Source organism: Epinephelus moara, chromosome 14 (genome assembly GCF_006386435.1).
Source record: "Epinephelus moara isolate mb chromosome 14, YSFRI_EMoa_1.0, whole genome shotgun sequence".
In the NCBI taxonomy this organism is placed as follows: domain Eukaryota; kingdom Metazoa; phylum Chordata; class Actinopteri; order Perciformes; family Serranidae; genus Epinephelus; species Epinephelus moara.
In genome coordinates this window covers 34,833,378-34,853,527 of record NC_065519.1, presented here as the reverse complement: position 1 = coordinate 34,853,527, position 20,150 = coordinate 34,833,378, and the positions used below count along the sequence as shown (strand labels likewise).

At 40.2% G+C, this 20,150-nt stretch overlaps 1 protein-coding gene across 1 annotated transcript in view; it reads left to right on the top strand.

Moving 5' to 3' along the window:
* Positions 1 to 2,477: 2,477 nt before the first annotated feature.
* Positions 2,478 to 20,150, top strand: part of kif6 (kinesin family member 6) — an 86,250-nt gene continuing 68,577 nt past the window's right edge. Inside the window, exons 1-6 of the mRNA XM_050061952.1 lie at positions 2,478 to 2,608; positions 5,815 to 5,924; positions 9,044 to 9,118; positions 14,577 to 14,724; positions 14,973 to 15,082; positions 18,257 to 18,386. Coding sequence (XP_049917909.1) covers positions 2,549 to 2,608; positions 5,815 to 5,924; positions 9,044 to 9,118; positions 14,577 to 14,724; positions 14,973 to 15,082; positions 18,257 to 18,386 — 633 coding nt within the window. The 5' untranslated portion in view covers positions 2,478 to 2,548. The remainder of the gene's footprint in view (positions 2,609 to 5,814; positions 5,925 to 9,043; positions 9,119 to 14,576; positions 14,725 to 14,972; positions 15,083 to 18,256; positions 18,387 to 20,150) is intronic.

Sequence of the window (20,150 nt, the reverse complement as noted above, 5' to 3'; positions counted from 1 at the left end):
GCGAGGCATCGCCTCTATACATGGGGCGCCGGCACACCACGCTACCGACGCCCCAATCATGAAACGTTTCTGTTAAAGATTTAAATGGCTTAGGAAAAACAATCTTCCCTCACATAAGTTTGTTTCAGCCTCACTCCCTCTTGACTTAAGCTCTTTGCTTACATTTGTCCCTTCTGTTTCCCTTCTCCTGTGCTGAGCTCATCTGCCAATCAGAGTGATTTCATTGGCAACAGGGTCCACCATCACCGACACCATTCAACATGCTGAATGGTCAGACAAAAAAAGCTGACCAGCGCAGACGAGGGCCAATACTGCGGGACACACTGCACCAATGAGGGTGGCAGATGCTCACCAACGGCCCAACTTTCTTAGAACCAATGGCCGACTGTCGGCTTGGTGTGTCAGGGCCTTGAGATCACAATGATGGCCTTGTGCAATGATGGGTGTGGCCTGAGCAAAGCCCATTGTGAGTAAGAGTTATAAGAGTGACTCTTCTGATCACTGGTTTCTGTTCCTCCATGGTTATCTCCTCAACTGTAACTAATTCTGGTTTTAATCATATCTAACCACCAAAATATTTTCAGATAGAGGTCCCTGAAGAGGAATCATATCAATTTAGCCGTCCCTAATGAACCACTGATCCGTGATTTAACAAAAAGGTGCATAACTTCTAAACAGTCATGTAACATGATTGACTACAAGACGCAAAAACACACACAAACAAAAACATACAAACAGGCCATTTTGCCACGTACCCTTTCAAAACTCATGAACTTTTTGTCATAGGGAGACATCGTTGGACTACTGACAAGTGTTTATGAGGCTGTTATGTGAATGAGCGCATGCATGCATGTGTGTATGTGGTCGCAGTGAATGCAAATTCATTCTTGTTTTTAGCTTGGCTAGTTTTATTTTGACCTAAAGTTTACATTATGATGTTGATGAGCTCAGTGCTCTTCAGTTCTTTCTTCCGACTTAGAGTCTGTAACACACACACACACACACACACACACACACACACACACACACACACACACACACACACAGCAGTCTGAATGTAATATAGGCAACCACACTCTTGTATAATGCCACACATTCTTAATAGCAAACTGGGTGTATGATTATCTACACATTTAAACCAAACTGCGCACTAAAAGCAGCAGTATGTATGGTATAATCATGCATAACAAGACACATACACAACTCCACTGAAAACAAGGAACCACACAAGAAGTATTTTGTGTGGCACGGAGGAATGCACTGGAACAAACATGATACATTCTCCTGGATGCCACCATGAAACCATGCAGCCTTCCCGGTACACGGCCTGGTGTGCAGCCCAGGGGTAGGCCTCATGGTAGGCTATATTTGGGGGCCATGCAGGGTTCAGGTGAAATACCAGAAACAGAAATTGGAGACAGGGTCAAAGCCACCAACCCTCCACCCCCACCTCCCCAAATTCAAGACATATGGTTCTGTCTAAATCAGCTGATAAGAGAATTACTGTTCCTTATGAGTTTTTATGAGAGAGGGCATGTTGTGCTTTTTGCTGGTGGATCCATGTACTTTTATATAACCTCTGTCAGTGTTCTTTGTAAGCCTAATACTGTGCAGGTAATAGAAAGTGACATAAATAAAACCGGCAAAGTCAACTTGAACCAAAACAATAAAAGTTTACCTATAAAGCTGAACATCAGCAGGTGCGATATGATGTGTTTATGTGTGTGTTTGTGTGTGCTTGTGCCTGAATGCAAACCCCACCCCTAATATTGTTTGCAAAACATACATTTCATTTAAACACACTCTGGTTTCTCTTATCTTTCATTTCCATTTTTTTTGGGCCAGTGGTAGATCAAAGAAAAGATGGTTAAATGCTATGCCATGTTTTAAGTTTATTTCTAAAACTTTTTTTTTTATGCAGCACCTATAGAGACAACAGGTATGTAGAAATCCCAGCAGTGATTAACACACACCATTTCCTTTTTTCTAATGTATCTGCTATGACTGTCAAATCTGTCAGCTGTGGTTGCACCTATTTGGATCAAGTGCTTTTGGCCCTAATGTGTGGGGAGTGCCTACTGTTGTGAATACACTTCTGTCAATATGCAGACTGAATGAGTCACTGAACCTGCAGTGACCTTTTGCCTTGAATACACAAAACACCTGCTCAGAGGAGAATAACAAACATCAGGAGAAAATAGAGCAGCTATGAATGCTTTGTTTTATTTTTACCCCTAACAGTGTGTTTAATGTTAATCAAAAGCCCCCCTCCTACACACACTCCTCCCTGGACATCTCTGCACTGGCCCTGACTCACAGGTGTTTAGGGAAAAGAGAGATTGAGAAGGATAGATAGAAAGGTGGTTTTACTCTGATGAATCATCTTTGAGAGAATAGACGATCTTTGTCAGTGAAGGAGGGGACCGCCGTCTCCTAGCAACCAGCTGCAACAAACTACAAAGAGCCCGGCGCTAGCTTCGAGCTAACCAGCTATGCCTACAAGGAAAAGCAGCAACACTTAGTACTTTTCTTTTTTTTCAGCGGAAAAATGGTGAAACAGACGATACATATATTTGGTCGCATTAAACCCACTAAGAAAACTACGTCGGTAAGCAGACAGCTAAAACAACATTTAAACACACCTCAGTGGATAATGAATGCTAACGTCAGAGAGTATGCTTATTTAAGCTAGCTAATGTTGGCGTTATATCAACGGAGCCTCTCCAAAAACATTGCCCGCTGGGTTACATTCCCACCACGCCAAATATCACAGGTTACAACGACATTTTAACACAAAACAAGACTGACTAACATAATACTAACGTTACTCAAATTGTGTTGACATTTTCTACACCTACCATAACTTTCACAACGGACAGTTGGGCTTGTCATAGCAGGGATAGCACAGGTGTAACTAACGACATTAATGGGCTGATTATGGCACCCTTCTTTTAAGCGTCCCAATAAATCAATCACATCAAGACGTTACAATACAGCACCCAGGCCCTGGAACTGGCACACCTGAGTGGAATGCAGTTATTATTTTTAATTATACAGATGCTCATCTTGCTATGACATGAAAAAATAAAATGGGGACCAGTATCAGTTTTAAGGTGTGTGAGTTAAAGATGCCAACAGCTAGTATTTTGTGCTGATGTTCAGTGCCTTTACATGCGACTGTTTAGGAGGAGGATTATAGATGTAGCAATGAGAAGTATGAAAGTAGTATGTAAAAATAGGAAAAATAAAAATATGTGCATTATGTTACAATGTTTAACATTTAAAAAATATATCTGAGGTATGCCAAGTATGGAAGATGTGTAAGATAATAAAATATGTGCCCTATGCTACATTGCAGTGCAGAAAACTAGTATGTGAAGTTTTAGAAATACTACAATGTGTGTATTATGCTACAGTATACAACACAATATATACAAAATAGAAAAAAGAATAAGACACATATATATAATATGTGAATCATATTATTAAATATACATTTAAGAGTGGTGCTGGTAAGAATAAATTAGTATACTGAAGAATATTGCACAGTTGAATAACTGCATTGAGTATTGCTGTAGTTGAATTATTGCACCAATTATATCACAGTTAAGACAGTGTTACAAACAGTTACTGTACCTTTAAGTCCTTTGGCACAGTTGAAATATAATAAGTAAAATATATTATTCAATTATATGATACCAAAGATATTATATGTTTTAATAAATAAAAAAATACAGCATGTATTCTATAAACTGTATCACATCATCAAGGTGACGTAGCAATAAAGTTTAAAAAAAAAATCAATTCCCCAACTCCTGGTAGGTTACTTAGATTTTTCTTTCTTCTTTTTTTTTGCAATGAAGTAATGTTGCGTTCACATGCTTCTTTTTTTTTGCAATGAAGTAATGTTGCGTTCACATGCTTCTAAGGGCCGTAATATACTTGCTGCTTGATCGAACGCACGCGTACACAATGCGTACACAACGCACAACCACGGCACGTTGTGTACGCAGCACTATGCAGCCAAAATGCACAATACTGGCGGTCACCACTTGGGACAGACAACAGAAATATAACCCGGAAATCATGAAGAATCTCATGAGAAGAAGAAGGGTCTGGTCTGATCATCCGGTCGGGTCATTGTGCATTCGCACCAGCGCCTCTAGCGGTTATACGAATATTGCATCTCACGCACACGTCGCGGTACCTCGTGTTGAGATGTGCGTTCGACGTGTCAAACGAAAGCAGATCACGCGTGGCAGCCATGATGCGGTCGTGTTTGCATTGTTTGCAGCAAGTATATTACGGCCCTTAGTCGTAATGTGGAAACAACATGGAGACTAAAATGAAGATGTGTTTCACTTTACTGCTCAGAGTGTTTAACATCCGAGTGAAGATTTCTATTGCTATCCAAGTGTGCTGAATCAGTTTGAAGCTTTATATCACAAAGTAATTTTATCCCAGACTTGTCTCTGCACCAGTTCGTTCCCTAAAACCACTAAAATATTGCCTCTCCTTTGTTATCAGGGTTAATGCTAAAAACTTTTCTAAATAGTCTAGGTCACTCAACGTGGACAACAACTACTGGTTACAACAAAATACTAGATTGCAAATTACATGTGAGCAAAACTGAATATGCAGGATGTGAATTATCACATTTTCTTATCATCAACCACACATTTACTTTTGTCCTCCATGTCTCTGCCTAATATGACGTCAACTTGCAATTCGTGTACCCAAATTTTCACTGACTTTCAGAGACGTGTTAAATTTTCCAATGAGGAACCCATTTTTCTGATTATTCTGACAGCATATGAATGCAGGTTATGCTACACACATGCGTACTAATGTTCAGCTCCTATCAGATGGGCCCTCTTTATTGGATGCACATGTACAAAAACAAAAGTCAATTTCCATGAGAAACACCCCTGGCAGCACTTTACTCTCCCTAAAACCCTGTTTATTGTGTGAGCACAACAGCTGATGGAAGAGATGATCAGATTACTTTGAGGGTTTCTGTGGCACTTTAGCTTGAGCTGACAATATCCAGCGAAATGAAATGAGCACAGCTACCTCCTTGGGGCTTTTTGAGCGTCTGCACATGTCCACGTGAAGACAGCAGAACAGTGGTGGTCAGGAGGCGATGCTGCAGGCAGAGCGACAGTGAAAAACAATCCAATCATTTAGGTCTTATCTTTTATTCCTGAAACCCTGGGGACTTGTAATTGCATCGTTGTGTCCATTGGAAACATATGCCAGAACATATGTTGAAGCTGAAAACCCGACGGTGGGGTTGTTTAGATTGACCCAGCCAGCCTCAATTTAAATGTCCTCTTCTGCTAGAGCTCAATCTATATTGGTTTAATGTTCCACAGTTTTTCTTGTCTCCCCTGGGGTGAAATTGCAGAACTTGCCTACACTGTACACTGATCATGATTGCTTGTTCAGTTCTGTTGCTTTCCACAAAATAAATGCTTCATAAACTCCAACTTTTTATTTCGGGGCTCGCATTTCCCCAACCACAAGTGGACAAACTTATATTTTAAACCTCACATAATGAATTGTCTTTGTGTTTAAATTGGGCTGTATGTATGGCACCACATACCATAACATTATACAAGTAATAGAAACATAGCAGACTGATCTTTCAAAACAGCAGACGAATGCCTTTATAGCTTCTTTTAAATACTCTCAAGATTTTCTCTTGTGGTAAATGTCCAAGCCCACAAGTCCATTGCCCTGTGATAAAAACAGTAGTGTGTAAGCCTTATGCCACTGTAGGACTGACTCTACTGTTGTCTCTGGCTCCCTCAGGTGTACTCTGTGGACAATGAAGATCAGACAGGTGCTTCATTGGAGTTTGTGGTGCCCAGGGATTTGGCTGATGGTTTTGTTAACAACAAGAGGGAGTGCTACAAGTTCAGGTAGTTATATCTTTGTCTTTTCCATATGCTTAGTTTAGTTCCTCAGTCAGCCAACTAATTTGCCGTACAGACCAGTTCAGACCAAAGATTTGTGACAAGACGAAACTGTTGCAGAGAAAAGTTGCAGAGGTGTGTGAATTGCCCGGTCTGAGCTCGACTCAAGCTGGCTGATGGTGTCACCTGCAGCTCATCTGGTCAAATCGCCGGCAGCTGGTTTTAGAACGCAAATCAAGTCATCAGTTTCAACAGCCAATTGACTTGTAGTGGAGTCCACTGGTCAAGTTAATATGGTCAAAATGACCACAGGCGGCTTGTTCGCTTGCTGCGGCAGGTGCTTTGTCTTGCCAAGCCCTCTATTTCTGTCCTCATGGTGTGAGGTCCCGTTGATTGATTATTTAGCACTGGTTATTTATGTATTTTCATTTAATCTCTACAAATGCAGCTGAAGCCAGTATCTCACTATCACTATCCTCATTTATATATTTTAAGAAGCTAGAAATTATATTGAGCCACAAAGTAAGTCTGAAAAACTGGAAATCAGAACAGAAGTACAAAGAGTTGTTGCATAGAGATGACACACCGTCTCATCTCGTCGCATTGGTGTGAACCAGCAGGTTTTTAGAACGTTTCAGAACAGCACGTTGCAAGTAGTTGCCTATTTCAACTCATCTCATCGCACATCTTTGGTCTGAACCTGGCTTTACAAAACTGGTGGGGTCTTTGAATTCCACCATAATAATTTATACCCTTTTTATATCTGCTAATGGTTATACGAAACTCTATCAGTCAGTACGTTTACATGCACAGTTTAATTCCACTTTTAATCGGAATGAAAGGCCATTCCGATTAAAAGTGGTCATGTAAATGGTNGAAAAAGGCACTAAGAACGGCGTCGTCAAGCATCTTGTTATCCGGACTATACAGTGTTTTCTTCCGGTAAACGTAAACACGTAACATCCGCCCCGCCCCCTATCCAATCAGAAACCTTCCCTGCCCCAAACCTTGTGCAGACCTGAATAAAGGCAATTGAACTGATCTCCCATGTAAACCCTCATTCGGAATGAATATTTCCCATGTAAACTACCTGGAAAGACTTTAATTCCGAATGATTTCATTCAGATTTATTTCATTCCGAATGAGAAGCCATCATGTAACCGTAGCCATTGACACTGTAGAGTAGTTTGAACTTGTAGGCAGTGAAAGCTTTATATTTGCTGCTCTAAATACCTTAGACTCTCTTTCCTGTGACCAGTCTCTGATCTGTTTTGTCCTATATGTTAAAGCAACAGCAGTTTGTTTATAGAAATAGAAATTAGATTAATAAGAAGTATCAGAACAATTAGCTACGGTCTCACGTGAGTGCAGAACATCAAAACAAGGACCACCTGTTTTATATATATATATATATCTAAAACTGGGAAAAGCAAGAATATTGTAGATGACCACTTTAGCTGTTGTTTTTAATTATGGTCACAGGGACAGAACACCCCAAAATACGTAATTTTCCTACCACCCATAGTGCTGTTTATCAGTCGTTGAGTTGGTATGTGTTGCCAAGTGTTTAAGATCCCGGCTGTAAAGATGTCTGCCTTAGCCTTAGCTTGTGGTGTTTAAGGTGCCAAAAAAATGCATTTGACTAACTCAACAGCAATGTCTCTTTCCAAAAATCATGACACGGTTACACGGGATAATCCACAGAACCTTGTTGTGAGCAGTTTCATGTAGGAACTATTTTCTTTTTATTGAACTACACCTGCTAACCGTATCACCACATATAAATAAGTGTGTATCTTCTGCTAGCTCACTTAGCACCACTGAGCTAGCTAAAGGTACAGCTCAGCTGAGGAGGACGCCATTAATGTTTACATCTCGTGCTGTCACAAGCACGAGCCTCTCGTCCATGAGTAGATGCACACTCCCTTCTGCGAGGTGATATGGTTGGATATGATATGGTTTAATTTTCATGCAATTCTTTTGAATAACAAAACGCTGAAGCATAATATTTATGACCTATGATATGGTAGCCTGATAATCATTAAATATGCTCTGTGTGGGAGGCTCTCTCAGTAATAATAGGCGCAGTAAACCGCTGCAGCGTCCACACTCACTGCTCCTCCTGGTGGATAGACAGACCATTGCAACTGGTTTCTACAAATTAAACTTAAAGGCATTACCAGTCAGCCCATATGCTCTACGTCATCGGTGACGACAGGGACCTGTCATGTGTAGTTCCATTTTATTAAAGAAAAGGCAGACATCTCTACGCCCAATATCTCAAACACTTGGCAATTAATACTAGAATAATCTAAACTTATAAATAATACTACAGGTGAGAGGAAAAATATGTAATTTTGATTTTGGGATGAACTGTCCCTTAAAGCTCATTTGAAATCAAGAGCTGAATCAATCATCTTACGTGTTCTTGCTTTTCCCAGTTTTACCAAACATAACAGGTGGTCATTGTTTTGATGTTCTACATTCACTTAAGCCTGTAGCTATTACACTTGCTTAGTTATGTTTAAGAGTGACTAGCGTTCAGAGTGAATAGAGATAACATACAGTGTAGAGGAAGGTGTGTTGCCCACCAGAATTTACACTCTCCAGGTTACATAAGAACTTTTCCCGTGAATAATTCATTCACCAGTTCTGTCAGTGCAGAGCCAGAACATCTGTTTAACGCTGGTGGTGAAAGCTGCAGCCTTATATACCCTCTGGGCAGGGCCCATGCCACGCTTCCAAGCCCTAAATTCACAGTTAGGGAGTCAGACAGCAGTGGACACTGAGAGCCCTCGAAAACCACAGAGTCTTTTAATAGCCTGTGGAGGTTCCCTTGTGCCCTTATAGAAATAAAATTTCCACATTTAACAATCTTCCTGGGCGGATTCCTCTCACATCACTCTCATCTTTCTGTGGGATAAAACATGATGGGCTGAGACTGCTTTAGAAAACAGAATGACTAAACTCCTCCTCATCCACTGGGGAAATTAAATAGACTGCTTTTTGTGCTTATTCAGTCCTGCTGTGGGTAATTGTGTTGAGCCCTGAATGTTTGAGATAAAGCAGTGACATCCATTTTTACTGTTTGTTTTGGTGTCTTTGTTCTTCTCACTTTGATCCAGGTTCCTAAAGGTGTTTGATCAATCTGCCAGACAAGAAGAGATATTTGAAAACATAGCCAAACCAGTTGCAGACAGGTAAAATCTATCAATTTTGAAAGTTGATGTCATGCATTTAAACTCCTTGTCAACCCTTAAAATTGCAACCTTTGATTATCCTGTTCACGAATGATCACTGCTCACCTGTCCCCAGCGATGCTCATCTCTCCACGTTGTAGGTCGGGCCACACAGGCTTCAGCCATCCTTGTTGACAGGAAGTCAGTAAAGCTCAGCTTTCTTTAAGATGGAAATGGAGGGTGTCTGTGAGTTTTGGCGTGCTTTGCATACTTAAACCACTAAGTGGACTGAACTGGCAGGCAAGATGGCAAACTGTGCCATCGTGAGTGTGAGAACATTTTCAAGCCACAACACAGAGATATACTGTAGCTGCCTACTCATTTTGAGCTGTTCTTTAATTAGTCATGCACGAGCACCACATTCATTAGAGTAACCTGCTGAAAAATCGGGCCCTCAAGATCAACAACACAAGTCATTTGTCAGTGCTATTTAATTTAATGGATGGATTCACTTGGGCCTGTTTGAAATGAACAATGTTTGATGTATTTTGAATATTGATATGCCAAATATATCTGGCAAATTTGTTCAGCATAAGCATGTGTTGTCATTCATTGCCAATAGACTAGACCACAATTTTTAACCAATTTTTAGCCATTTTTTGATCAATAAAGTCAATAATTGAATGAATAGTTGATCACTGAGTATGATGATCGAACAAAGCAGATTTCTCTTTTTATATTTTGGTTTGGCAACAGTGTGACTGCCAGGAGTTTACTGTGAAGGTTTTAAAGGTCCACCTGCTCTGTAAGAAACTAATATAAGGGCCTTTTATTTTATCACCTGAAACCAGGTTTAGCATATTTGTGACATTGTATACCTTTGATCCGCTTAGTTTTGGTTTCACATTGTAATTATGCAAGCACACTAAAGATTTATACCTGACATACCTATGCCCTGTCATTGTCACCTATGCAAGCTGCAATCTCCCTATACTTGACACTGATAGATCTGTAGACAGACTCTCCTTTCCTTTTGCATCCGCTCTATCTCATCATCTGAGAAAATGATTGAACAGTGGCAGAGTTTTTCCAACCGACATCATTTTATGTAGCACTGTTTATGGACAAACTGAAACCTACACTGTACATTTACTAGCACTTGAAATCTTTACTGCTAGTTTCTCCTCTGCTCCAATCGCCAACACCTGTTTGCTCTGATCGTCACTAAACCACACACACACACACTGAGGTACTACACTACCCTTATCACTTAACGATAGCTGGCCAAAACTTCTGTATTGGTCTGAAAGTCTGATTCATCCAAAAACCAGGAATGAACCAAACTATGCTTCAGTTTGATCTGGACTGAGGCAACTTCTTTTTGTCAAACCAAGCTTTGGCTGTTTGGTTCAGACTGTGGTCTGGGGGAGGTTTCACACCTGTAATTTTGGTTCTGATCAAACTGAAAAGTCCAAAAGTCTGACCAAATGAGGTAGGTGTGAAAAGTGCCCTGATGTAAGAAAAACAACTCCACTGGTGGAAGTTGAACCTAAAGGTTTACAGTTGGATATCAGCAAATATTTCAAGGTCATGCATCTCTACCAGATTTTTCTAGATAAATCTCATCTGGTTTTAATTTTGTTTTAATTCGTAGTAACTACAGATCCAACATGTTCATAATATAAGCACAACACGACTCGTTTTGCATTTACATTTGTTTTCCATCTTCCAGGTAGCACAACTGCAAATTTTGTTTTGGTTCTTTACCTCTAAGATACCTCTACACACACACATTTTCCCTCCATTCCAACAAAGGGGAACTCTTACAGTGTCTGTGAGAGCTTTAGCCTTGCTTTGACTTCATGTTAAATTAGACTGACTTCCAAAAGAGACAGCGGCCAAGAGGAGAGGGAATTCACTTGGAATTTCCTGTGATCAAATGTTGGTTGTGTTGTTGTTATGTGAGCGAGGTTCTTCAAACTCTGTCCTCCTGCCTCGATTTAGCCCTACCACCCCAGGATTCTGAGTCACAATAGGGGCTATTTGTGGAATCCAGCAAGTGCTTTGCATTATCTTTGCTATTAGAAGACATATAAACAACAGGGTGAGACGTCTGGATTGTCTGACTAAGGACTTGTGATGTTTTTGACCTGACTCACGCAGGTTCACCGACTTGGGTATTAGGTTGCCCTCCCCAGCCAACCTTTTAACAGTTCCCCCTTTGTTGTGGCAGATGGCAAACATCAGATTAAAAGTTTCAGTCACAACCAGGTCTTACCGTATCAATTTGAGCTTGGTGCCTTTTAGTCTTTGGTTTAACTGTAATGTCTGCAGCCTAGGGGACACTAGTCATCCTGTCTGGCCACGACCATTCTGTCTCCGCAGTCAGACATTTCTAAGTCCACTGTCAGTTCCTTGCCACCTCTGCAGGATGCCTGTTAACACACTGAATGTTCTGAATTCCACAAAGTTTGAGCCCTTCAAATCCAGTCTCACCACACTGAGCAAAAGACATGGGGGTATGCAGGAAATAATTCTGCCTGTTCAACCCCCATTTCCTACTGAAATATGTTGCCTTCAGACACAATCACAGGAATAGGCTGAGACCTAGGCCTCATATCCTTGCTACAAAAAATATTACACGATACTGAAAGGCACTTTATCTGGGACCAATGTAGACTAAGCTTTGGGTGCTGATAACTATGAAGCTTATGTTGATGTTGACATGGTCCCAGTTTCAGAAGCACGTCTGGTCACAGTAATCACAAACAGAATCAAATTTGGACTGACAGACTGTTTTTCCTAAAGCCCCTGTAGTCAGGAAACATTTATTCAGGTTTAGTCAGGAGTCACTTTGAATCGCAGCAGTTTCGCTGTCACCGCACTTAAACTCAGTTTCATGCACGCAGGCGCCTATCCTCTCAGCTAGCAATAACTGTCAGGTTGATGTTTTGGTTGGTACTCTGTCATACTTGGCGCACATCACGTTTAGCCAAAAGCTCTAACTCGTTTACTTGCACACTAGTCTCTGTCTCTACTGTGGTGTAACCGAAACCAGTCATTTCAACCCCAACACAGTAGTTTAAAAACAAACCAGCATTAATAGCTCCAGGAGAGGAAGAGCCAACGTAATGATGTTGGGCTGGCAAGGAAAACCCTCTATCTGCGCTGTAATCCCATTTCACAAGGCTGTGAAACCTGTAGCCCGAGTTCAAAGAGGAACAGGGGTCTGTTCAGTTTTATACTTAAACCTATTACATCAAAAGATTGGACCTACTGTACTGCTGCCTAGAAAAAGAACAGAAAGAGCAAGGATCTTCTGGATGATGACTTGCCAATCTCCAGGAAAGCTGAGGTGTAAACAGGAACAAGCATTGGGAAACGCCCAAGCCTCAGCGGCGTGGCCGAGGCCGCATCATTAGCACTGACATTAAACTAAACACAGAGCCTGTGTCTTTTCTCTCCTCTGCCAATCGCTGCCATGACTCACGCCAGATTAAATGGACGCCCAATGGCCGTCCAGCAGACTAACCAACCACCATTCTCATGAGTGGACGCAGTGTTTTATATAAACTGACATGCAGTTTTTTCCCTTACCCTTCTCATGCAGGGCGTGGAATTATACAGCACACAAGAAGGGAAACCCACACACTGCTCTAATACTGGGTTGGCAATTCCATTAGAATAAGTGAGAGGCTTAACTTTGTTTATAATTCATCTTGATAAATATAGTGTCACAATATCCCTTTTTCTTGCAATTGGCAAGTCAGAGAGCATATAGTTTATCCTTACCTTTGATCCAAGCTCATGTGTCAGAGGTCCCTCTGTCATTTTACTATTTCTTGCTGGTTTATTTCCAAGGCTACAGAACAGACATTTTTGCCAATTTATTCTACCTCATGAATAGCACCTCTTTGGATGTTCATTTCATTCAAATAGAACCAGATACTGTTGGTTTCCATGGCCCTGTGCACGTGCAGAAGGGCAGTTTGATGCCAAACCAAAATTTACCAGGCCCTGCCTAGTTGAATGGGTTTTGGGCCTTTTCCTTCACTCATAACTACGAGACATTCCTCCCTCACCGGCAGATGTCTGTCGCCATAGCAGTTCTCCAGTCACTGCCATCTTTTCCTGTGGATTTAAAGTGTCAGATTCAATTCAGTCAGGCTTTTGGTGTCTGCTTAGGGATATACTTGACAGTCCCTTGCACCCTTTCAAATTTAAAATAGTGGTGAAGGAGGCACACTGCTAATTATTTACTGACAAACAGATGAATTCTGATTTTTGTAGGTCATAGCATGTTCATGTCAGAGAAACTGTATTTTTAAGGACAAAATAGCTTTACTTTCCACTGTTAACACTCAGTTATCTTAAGGTCTGTTTTGTTGTTTGGCTGCATATAATTAGCCCTCTAGATCACAGCAGTAAGCAAACACTGTTTAATTGCTATCATTTGTTCTTATGTTCACATAAACTTACAGTAGCATAGTCGTCCATAACCCTAGTGCCCTTACAAGAGTATCTACTCTATTGTAAAATGTGCTTGTCCTGCCACTTAAAGTCAATTTGCCAGTGTGAACACATTGGATGTGAAAGGAGTGCCTTGGTATCTGAATAAGCACAATATCGCCGGTTCAGTTCCAGACAAAAAAACCTTTGTTGCATTTCACACCCCTCCTGCACCCCCCATTTCCTGTCCGCTTCTTCTCTGTCGTCTATCCAATAAAGGCCCAAAAAATAATCTTTAAAAAGATGGATGTGGAGGAAATGAAATTTTGTATTAAATCTTCTTATCTACTTGATGTACAAAATGGAAAATAAGTACCACATGCTGTCTATTGTTGGTGTCCTTGGTATTACCATAGACTTTTTGTTTGTGATTTTTAAATTGTCAGCTGGGTAGCTATGTTCATGTATTTATCCTGGGGCTGGGTGATTTGGAGAATTTCAAATATCGCAATATATTTGACAAAATAGCTTGATATAGATATTATGCTGACATTGTAGGGTTGACTATTGGTGCTTTCATGAGATATTTAGAAAATGAAATTTTTGTCATCAGTAACGTGGCAAAATGACATCACTTTACTGTAATGCAGCCTTTAAAACCAGGAAAAGACTAAGACAATGTCTGGTCTCATGTCATATGATATTGATGTAATATCAATATAATGCCCTAATTTGTCCATTCTAATAATTTGTTTCGTCATAACGTTTGTTGCATTCGTGGAAGTGCAACTTAAGTTAGTGTCCACAAAAGGTAATAGTCATTTGAAAAAACCTGCAACTCATCACAAAACAACTGCTGGAATAAGCTTGACACCCAATTACATATTTATAGTGTGAGGCTCCTAATTGATAAGATTACATTAGATACTGTGCTGTTACTAAAGGTCAAGCACTGATCTCAGGCGTGTGCTTCTACCTTGAAAGCTTTTGTGAATAATGACCTTTGTATTTGTTGTGTGTGTGTGTGCAGTGTGTTGGCTGGCTATAATGGCACCATATTTGCCTATGGCCAGACAGGCAGCGGAAAGACCTTCACCATCACAGGAGGGGCAGAGCGCTACAGTGATCGTGGCATCATTCCCCGCACGCTTTCCTACCTGTACGAACGCTTCTCCCAGGTCAGCACAGCAGGGTTTGCCATGTTTTTTAAACATTTATTTAAGGTATCAGTTTCACTGGTACATGAAGGCCACACACACTGAAAATGTAAAATAGTATCCTACAGCCTCTCTCTACCATCATTAATTTCCCTGTACTGCAAAGCATCTAAATTTAATTGTTTGCTTTTGCCAAATGTCAGAAAGACTAAGATTTCCATCTTTATGCATCCAGTTTAATTTTACATACTATATGTTATGCTCCACAGGACAGCAGTATGGTTTACACCACACACATCTCCTACTTGGAGATATACAACGAGATGGGATACGACCTTCTGGACTCCCGCCATGAAGCATCTCGACTGGAGGATCTACCGTCAGTGTTCTTTTTGTTTTTTTAAGTTGTGCTACATTGATGCTATAGACATTTGAAAATGAAAAATTACAATCATATAGTGTATATTTAGCTTTGAGAACATGCACTTCTAGGGAATAGATAAAAAAAATTTTAAGCTGAAAAGACCAATCATCTCCTGGTTCCATTATTCTCTTAAACACTTGTGGGTTTAGTCAAGCCTTATTCCTGAACAGCCATTTGTCTGCCTGGCCTGGAGTTGGTGTGTGGTGAAATACGGAGACTCAAGTATTTACCACCTCACTGCGAACTGCCAACTGACATAATGAGACTGCAGGACAGCAATGGATGTGGTCAACCTGGCTGTAGACTCTGCCACTGGAGTTGAGCGCAAGAGGGTCATGTGGACATACTGTTTTTCAGAGCTAGTCACTGCTGCAGCTGGTCTGGGAGGAATTCTTTTTTGTGTCCATCTGCATCTGTCTTCTCACTCTCTCTGTCTGTTGCTTCCCTCTCTGCCCTGCTCTATCTTTGAAAGACTGTTCACCCTGTTCAATCCTGTTTCATTTTTTCTTTGTCTATATCCATCTTTCTTTGTAATTATAAATTCCATCTGTCTGAAAGTTTGTCTGTGTGTGATCTTATTTTTCTTTTTTTTACCTTTTTTGTCATACTCAATACTTACTCATCCCAAACTAGACTCTGGACTTCCTGGCGCAACATCGTCTTGGTACATCATTTTGGTGTTTGTCTTGTATTTTCTTGTACTAGTTCCATTTAAGTTTCTTCCCTCCTTTCACAGAGGATCCAGCTCAAGGTTTAGATACCCACAAATCACAGTCTTCTGGAAATAGACAGTGCCCGTTGTTAACCATGCTGTGGCCACACTTGCTGATTCAAGAAGAAGCTGTGGCACTAACAAATTTCTCTCTTTAACTGTTGGCCCTTCTTTTCTTTCTGACATTCTTGTACTTATTTTTTTCCTTGTTTTATTTCTTCTTATCTTCATCTCTGCATTATTTTCACCATGCTTTCAACAGTCCACCCTCTAAATGCTTGAAGTCCTTCTCCACTCAAATATGTATTTTTTTTATGTTTATGTCCCCTAAAATGTCTGACCTTAACTGACTTGTGTCTGTGCTAAGTTTGTCACTAGAGAGGTGTTTTACATTCCTGTACTGAGGGGCCACTTTCCTAAAATCTGAGATTCACACATACATTTTCTACAACCATTAATGCTGCGTCAGCAAGCGAACAAACAGCAAAAATAAACTCGAATTACGGCCTCGCACTTGTATGCCTCTTTGAACCCGTGAAGTTGCAGTTACAGTCTATATCCATGTCAGTGAAAACATGGATGCGTCATGCACATCTTCCCCCTGGCAGCACAGAAGATCTATACAGTCAGCAGTTTCAAAGTGGGCACCCACGACTAGTGTCACCAATTCAGTATGTGACCAAGTGTCTCCACTTCTGTTTCTGAGTTATGATGAGTAATGGTCAGAAAAGTGTTTTCGCAAAAAAATTTGATGTCACAGTGAAACTGGCCTTTGACCTTTCAGATATAATATGTCACCACTTTATCATTTTATCCTATTAGACATTTGTGTGAAATTTTGTCTTTATTAGTATTCCATTGAATTCCAGTTATGGTCCAAAACCTGTTTTGTTAGGGTACAGTGATCTTGACCTTTGACCTTTAGCCATAAAATTCTTATAAGTACTAATACTATTTCTAATTAGTAATAATTAGTACTTTCCTGAATTCAAGTGAATGTTTGTGCCAAATTTGAGAAAATTCCCTCAAGGCCTTCTTGAGATATTGTCTTCATGAAATAAGACAGAAGCAAGGTCACAGTGACCTCAACCTTTGACCACCAAATTCTAACAAGTTTGTGCCAATTTTGAAGAAATTTCTTGAAGGTGTTCTTGAGATATCGCCTTAACAAGAATGAGACGGATGCAAGGTCACGGTGGCGTTGACTTTTGACGTTTGTCTACCAAAACCTAATCGACCATTCTTGAGTCCAAGTGGATTTTTGTGCCAAATTTTAAAAAAATTCTCTTTCAAGTCATTCTTGAGATATTGCATTCACAAGAATAAGATGGATGGGCAGATGGACAGACAACTTGGAAACATAATGCCTCAAGCCACAGCTATCGCCAGCGGAGAAGCATTAAGATGCTAACCACACTTACCATTCTGATACGTCTGCTGTTGGTGCACAACAGACTCCTCTTCTGAGCCTGGGTCTGACTGAGGCACAAATGTGTATGGCTTAATCTCTCAGATGTATCCTGTAACGCAGATGCTAGCCATCTTGATGCGCACTGCTCTTTCACCAGTTAACCTAGCACGAGCAGCACTGGAGAAAGTGAAACTTACTGCAAGCAGATTTCTCAGTAAGAGAGAAAGATAAGATCTGCTTCAAGGTCTTTTATTTTTTTTAACTATTATGTGGGAAAACCATGTTAAACAAAATATAGGTATTAGTATATTTTTTAGGGACTTTAAAAGTCTCTAAATTGTCAACAACTATATCATATTTTTATATTTGTGTAAAATACAATAATCAAATCCTTTTGATTTTGAGTTGGTGAGGCTGTTAAGGAAAATAACCCCGCCAGGGTACAGGCCTTTAATCACAGTAAGATGAATACTGTTTTATCAAACCACTTCAATTACCTACACATGTTAACATAATTATCCTCATGTGTTCTCCAGTCAGTCTCCCCTCTTTGACATCTCAATCCAGTAGCTATACTGTCACAACCCTGGCGGAGTGATGGAAATGATACGTTAAGATCACTAGAGTCATTTCAGCCCCATCTGTCTAAGCACACTTTGTTTCACAGTGCTTGATGTGGGTAAGAACCAATCACCTGTTTGTTTTTAAAAGCAAGCCCTGTCTGTTATCAAGTTATGAACCCCCGGTTAGATAAAGCACGTGTCAGACTGGGTCGTAGCCCACACTGGCTTGCAGATGTGGTTTGTTTGGATTTCGATCTGAGTGAGGCCAAGGCGATGGGAGGGAAATGGATGACATAACTGACATAATTAGTTTTTCATAATTGCGTCAGTGTTGGATTATTTGGGTTTCAAATGGTTTTGTCCCGCTTTGTCATTTTTTATTCACTATTTCAGGTTATTTATTATGCTGGAATTTTCTTTAATGACGTTTTTTTCTTTTACAGAAAAGTAATGATCATGGAAGATCCAGACCAGAACATCCATCTCAGGAACCTGTCCATGCAACAATCAGCAAATGAGGAGGAGGCTCTGAATCTGCTCTTCCTGGGTGACACCAATCGTATGATTGCAGAGGTAAGAAAGAGGGACACACATGCTTCACCGCAAAGAGAAATGTACGATATGACTTCATCTTTGTAATTTACACACCATACATGCAGTGTTCTTTGTAAGAATTGTAGTCAGTAAGCAAAAATACATGACCACTCCCTGGATAAGTGGCATAAATGGTATTTTTTGTTCACAAATGCAACATGCACTCTACCTTAAGACCCTTCTAAAATATTATTTTGGTCCCCTGTGGTCCCTTTTATCATGTTTTTTTCCCCAGTAAAACTAAGCATTCTCTCTGTAATTTCTGTTTATGTTGTGGTGGTTCTTTTCTACACTCAGACACCCAGACTCCCCACGCGGTGGGTCAGCTTTTGCTTTGCAACCTGAGGTTTAGAGCAAAGGGCTGATCTCACCTTGTTTACTCTTGTTGCTAGTTTGTAAGTAAATAACTGACAGTAAAAGTGAACTTGATAATCAGGTTTCAGTCAGAGACTTGCTTTTCATTTTTGCAGAGAATTTCAAAGTCAATTTTTGATGTGGCCAGGTGTCGTTCATGAAACAAAACCGATCCAAAGGAAATAGTTATGGGATCCAAGATGGAATTTCTCCGGAACTCGGAAATGGGTTTAGTAGCTAGTACAGTCACATAACTTTTGTATGAGAAAATGTGTCTACAATATACATATTCCAGTGAACATACACTCTGAGAAATAAGGGTTCCAAAAGGGTTCTTCCTGAGCGGCTGAGGTTCCTCCCAGAACCATTTGCTTCTGAAGACCCCCCCCCCCCCCTTTTTTTTTTTTTAAAGAAAAGGATATTACGAACTTTATTTTTTTTAAAGAAATGGCTCTTCAGGGTTTCTTTGTATGACTAAGTTTTTTTAAAGAAATGGCTCTTCAGGGTTTCTTTGTATGACTAAGGGTTTCATTAGGAACCCTTTTCATCCAGAGAGTCCTTCATTGAAGAAAGGGTTCTTCAAGGGTTCTTTCTCCAGCAAGGGTTTCCATTAGTAACCCTTTTTAAAAGGAAGAGTCTTTCAAGGATTGTTAAAAGCATTGGTGTTAAAAGATCCTCACCCTCAAATATTTAAATGTTTACCCATGTGTCAGTTGATTCAGTTCATTTTATTTGTGTTTTGCCATGGTTGATATCCTTACCATTATTTCCTGCCATACAAAAGTTAATTGCGAATCTGTATTGAACAGACTCTATGTTTATTGGTTAACAGGCGGAGATACTGTCCACTCTGCCATTATTCATCCTGGTAGCGTTGAGTTTCACTCCACCACTGAAATAGTAAAGGCTCGAGTGGTAGTTGTTTCTCCACCTCCTAAAAACATAATTGTGAACCATGAGTGTTGTGATTTCACCTGGGCCAAATCCACCCCTGTCCTTTAGGAGCCTAATGAATCCCAAGGCTGCTGGATTTGATTTTCTTGGCCCCAGGTTGAACTGTTAAACTAAAACCATGATTAGTGGAACAAAAAAAGGATTCTTGGTAGAAACCCCTTGGTGGTTCCTAGATTTACTCTTGTAATATCAAAAAGGTTTCATGTTAGAACCTCCTCAGTAGGTTCTAGGTGAAATCCTTTTGATATAGAGAGGGTTTTTGCTGAGGGCAATGGTAACTGTCTCAGAAAGTATTGTGGTTTCGCAGTGGTATTACAGAATGTATATTATTATCAGTCAGAATGACGCTAAAAGGATTGAAAACATAAGGGTTATTTTTGGTTGAACAAATGTTTTATTGCTATGATTGAAACTTGAAACAATTTTGTTCATGGA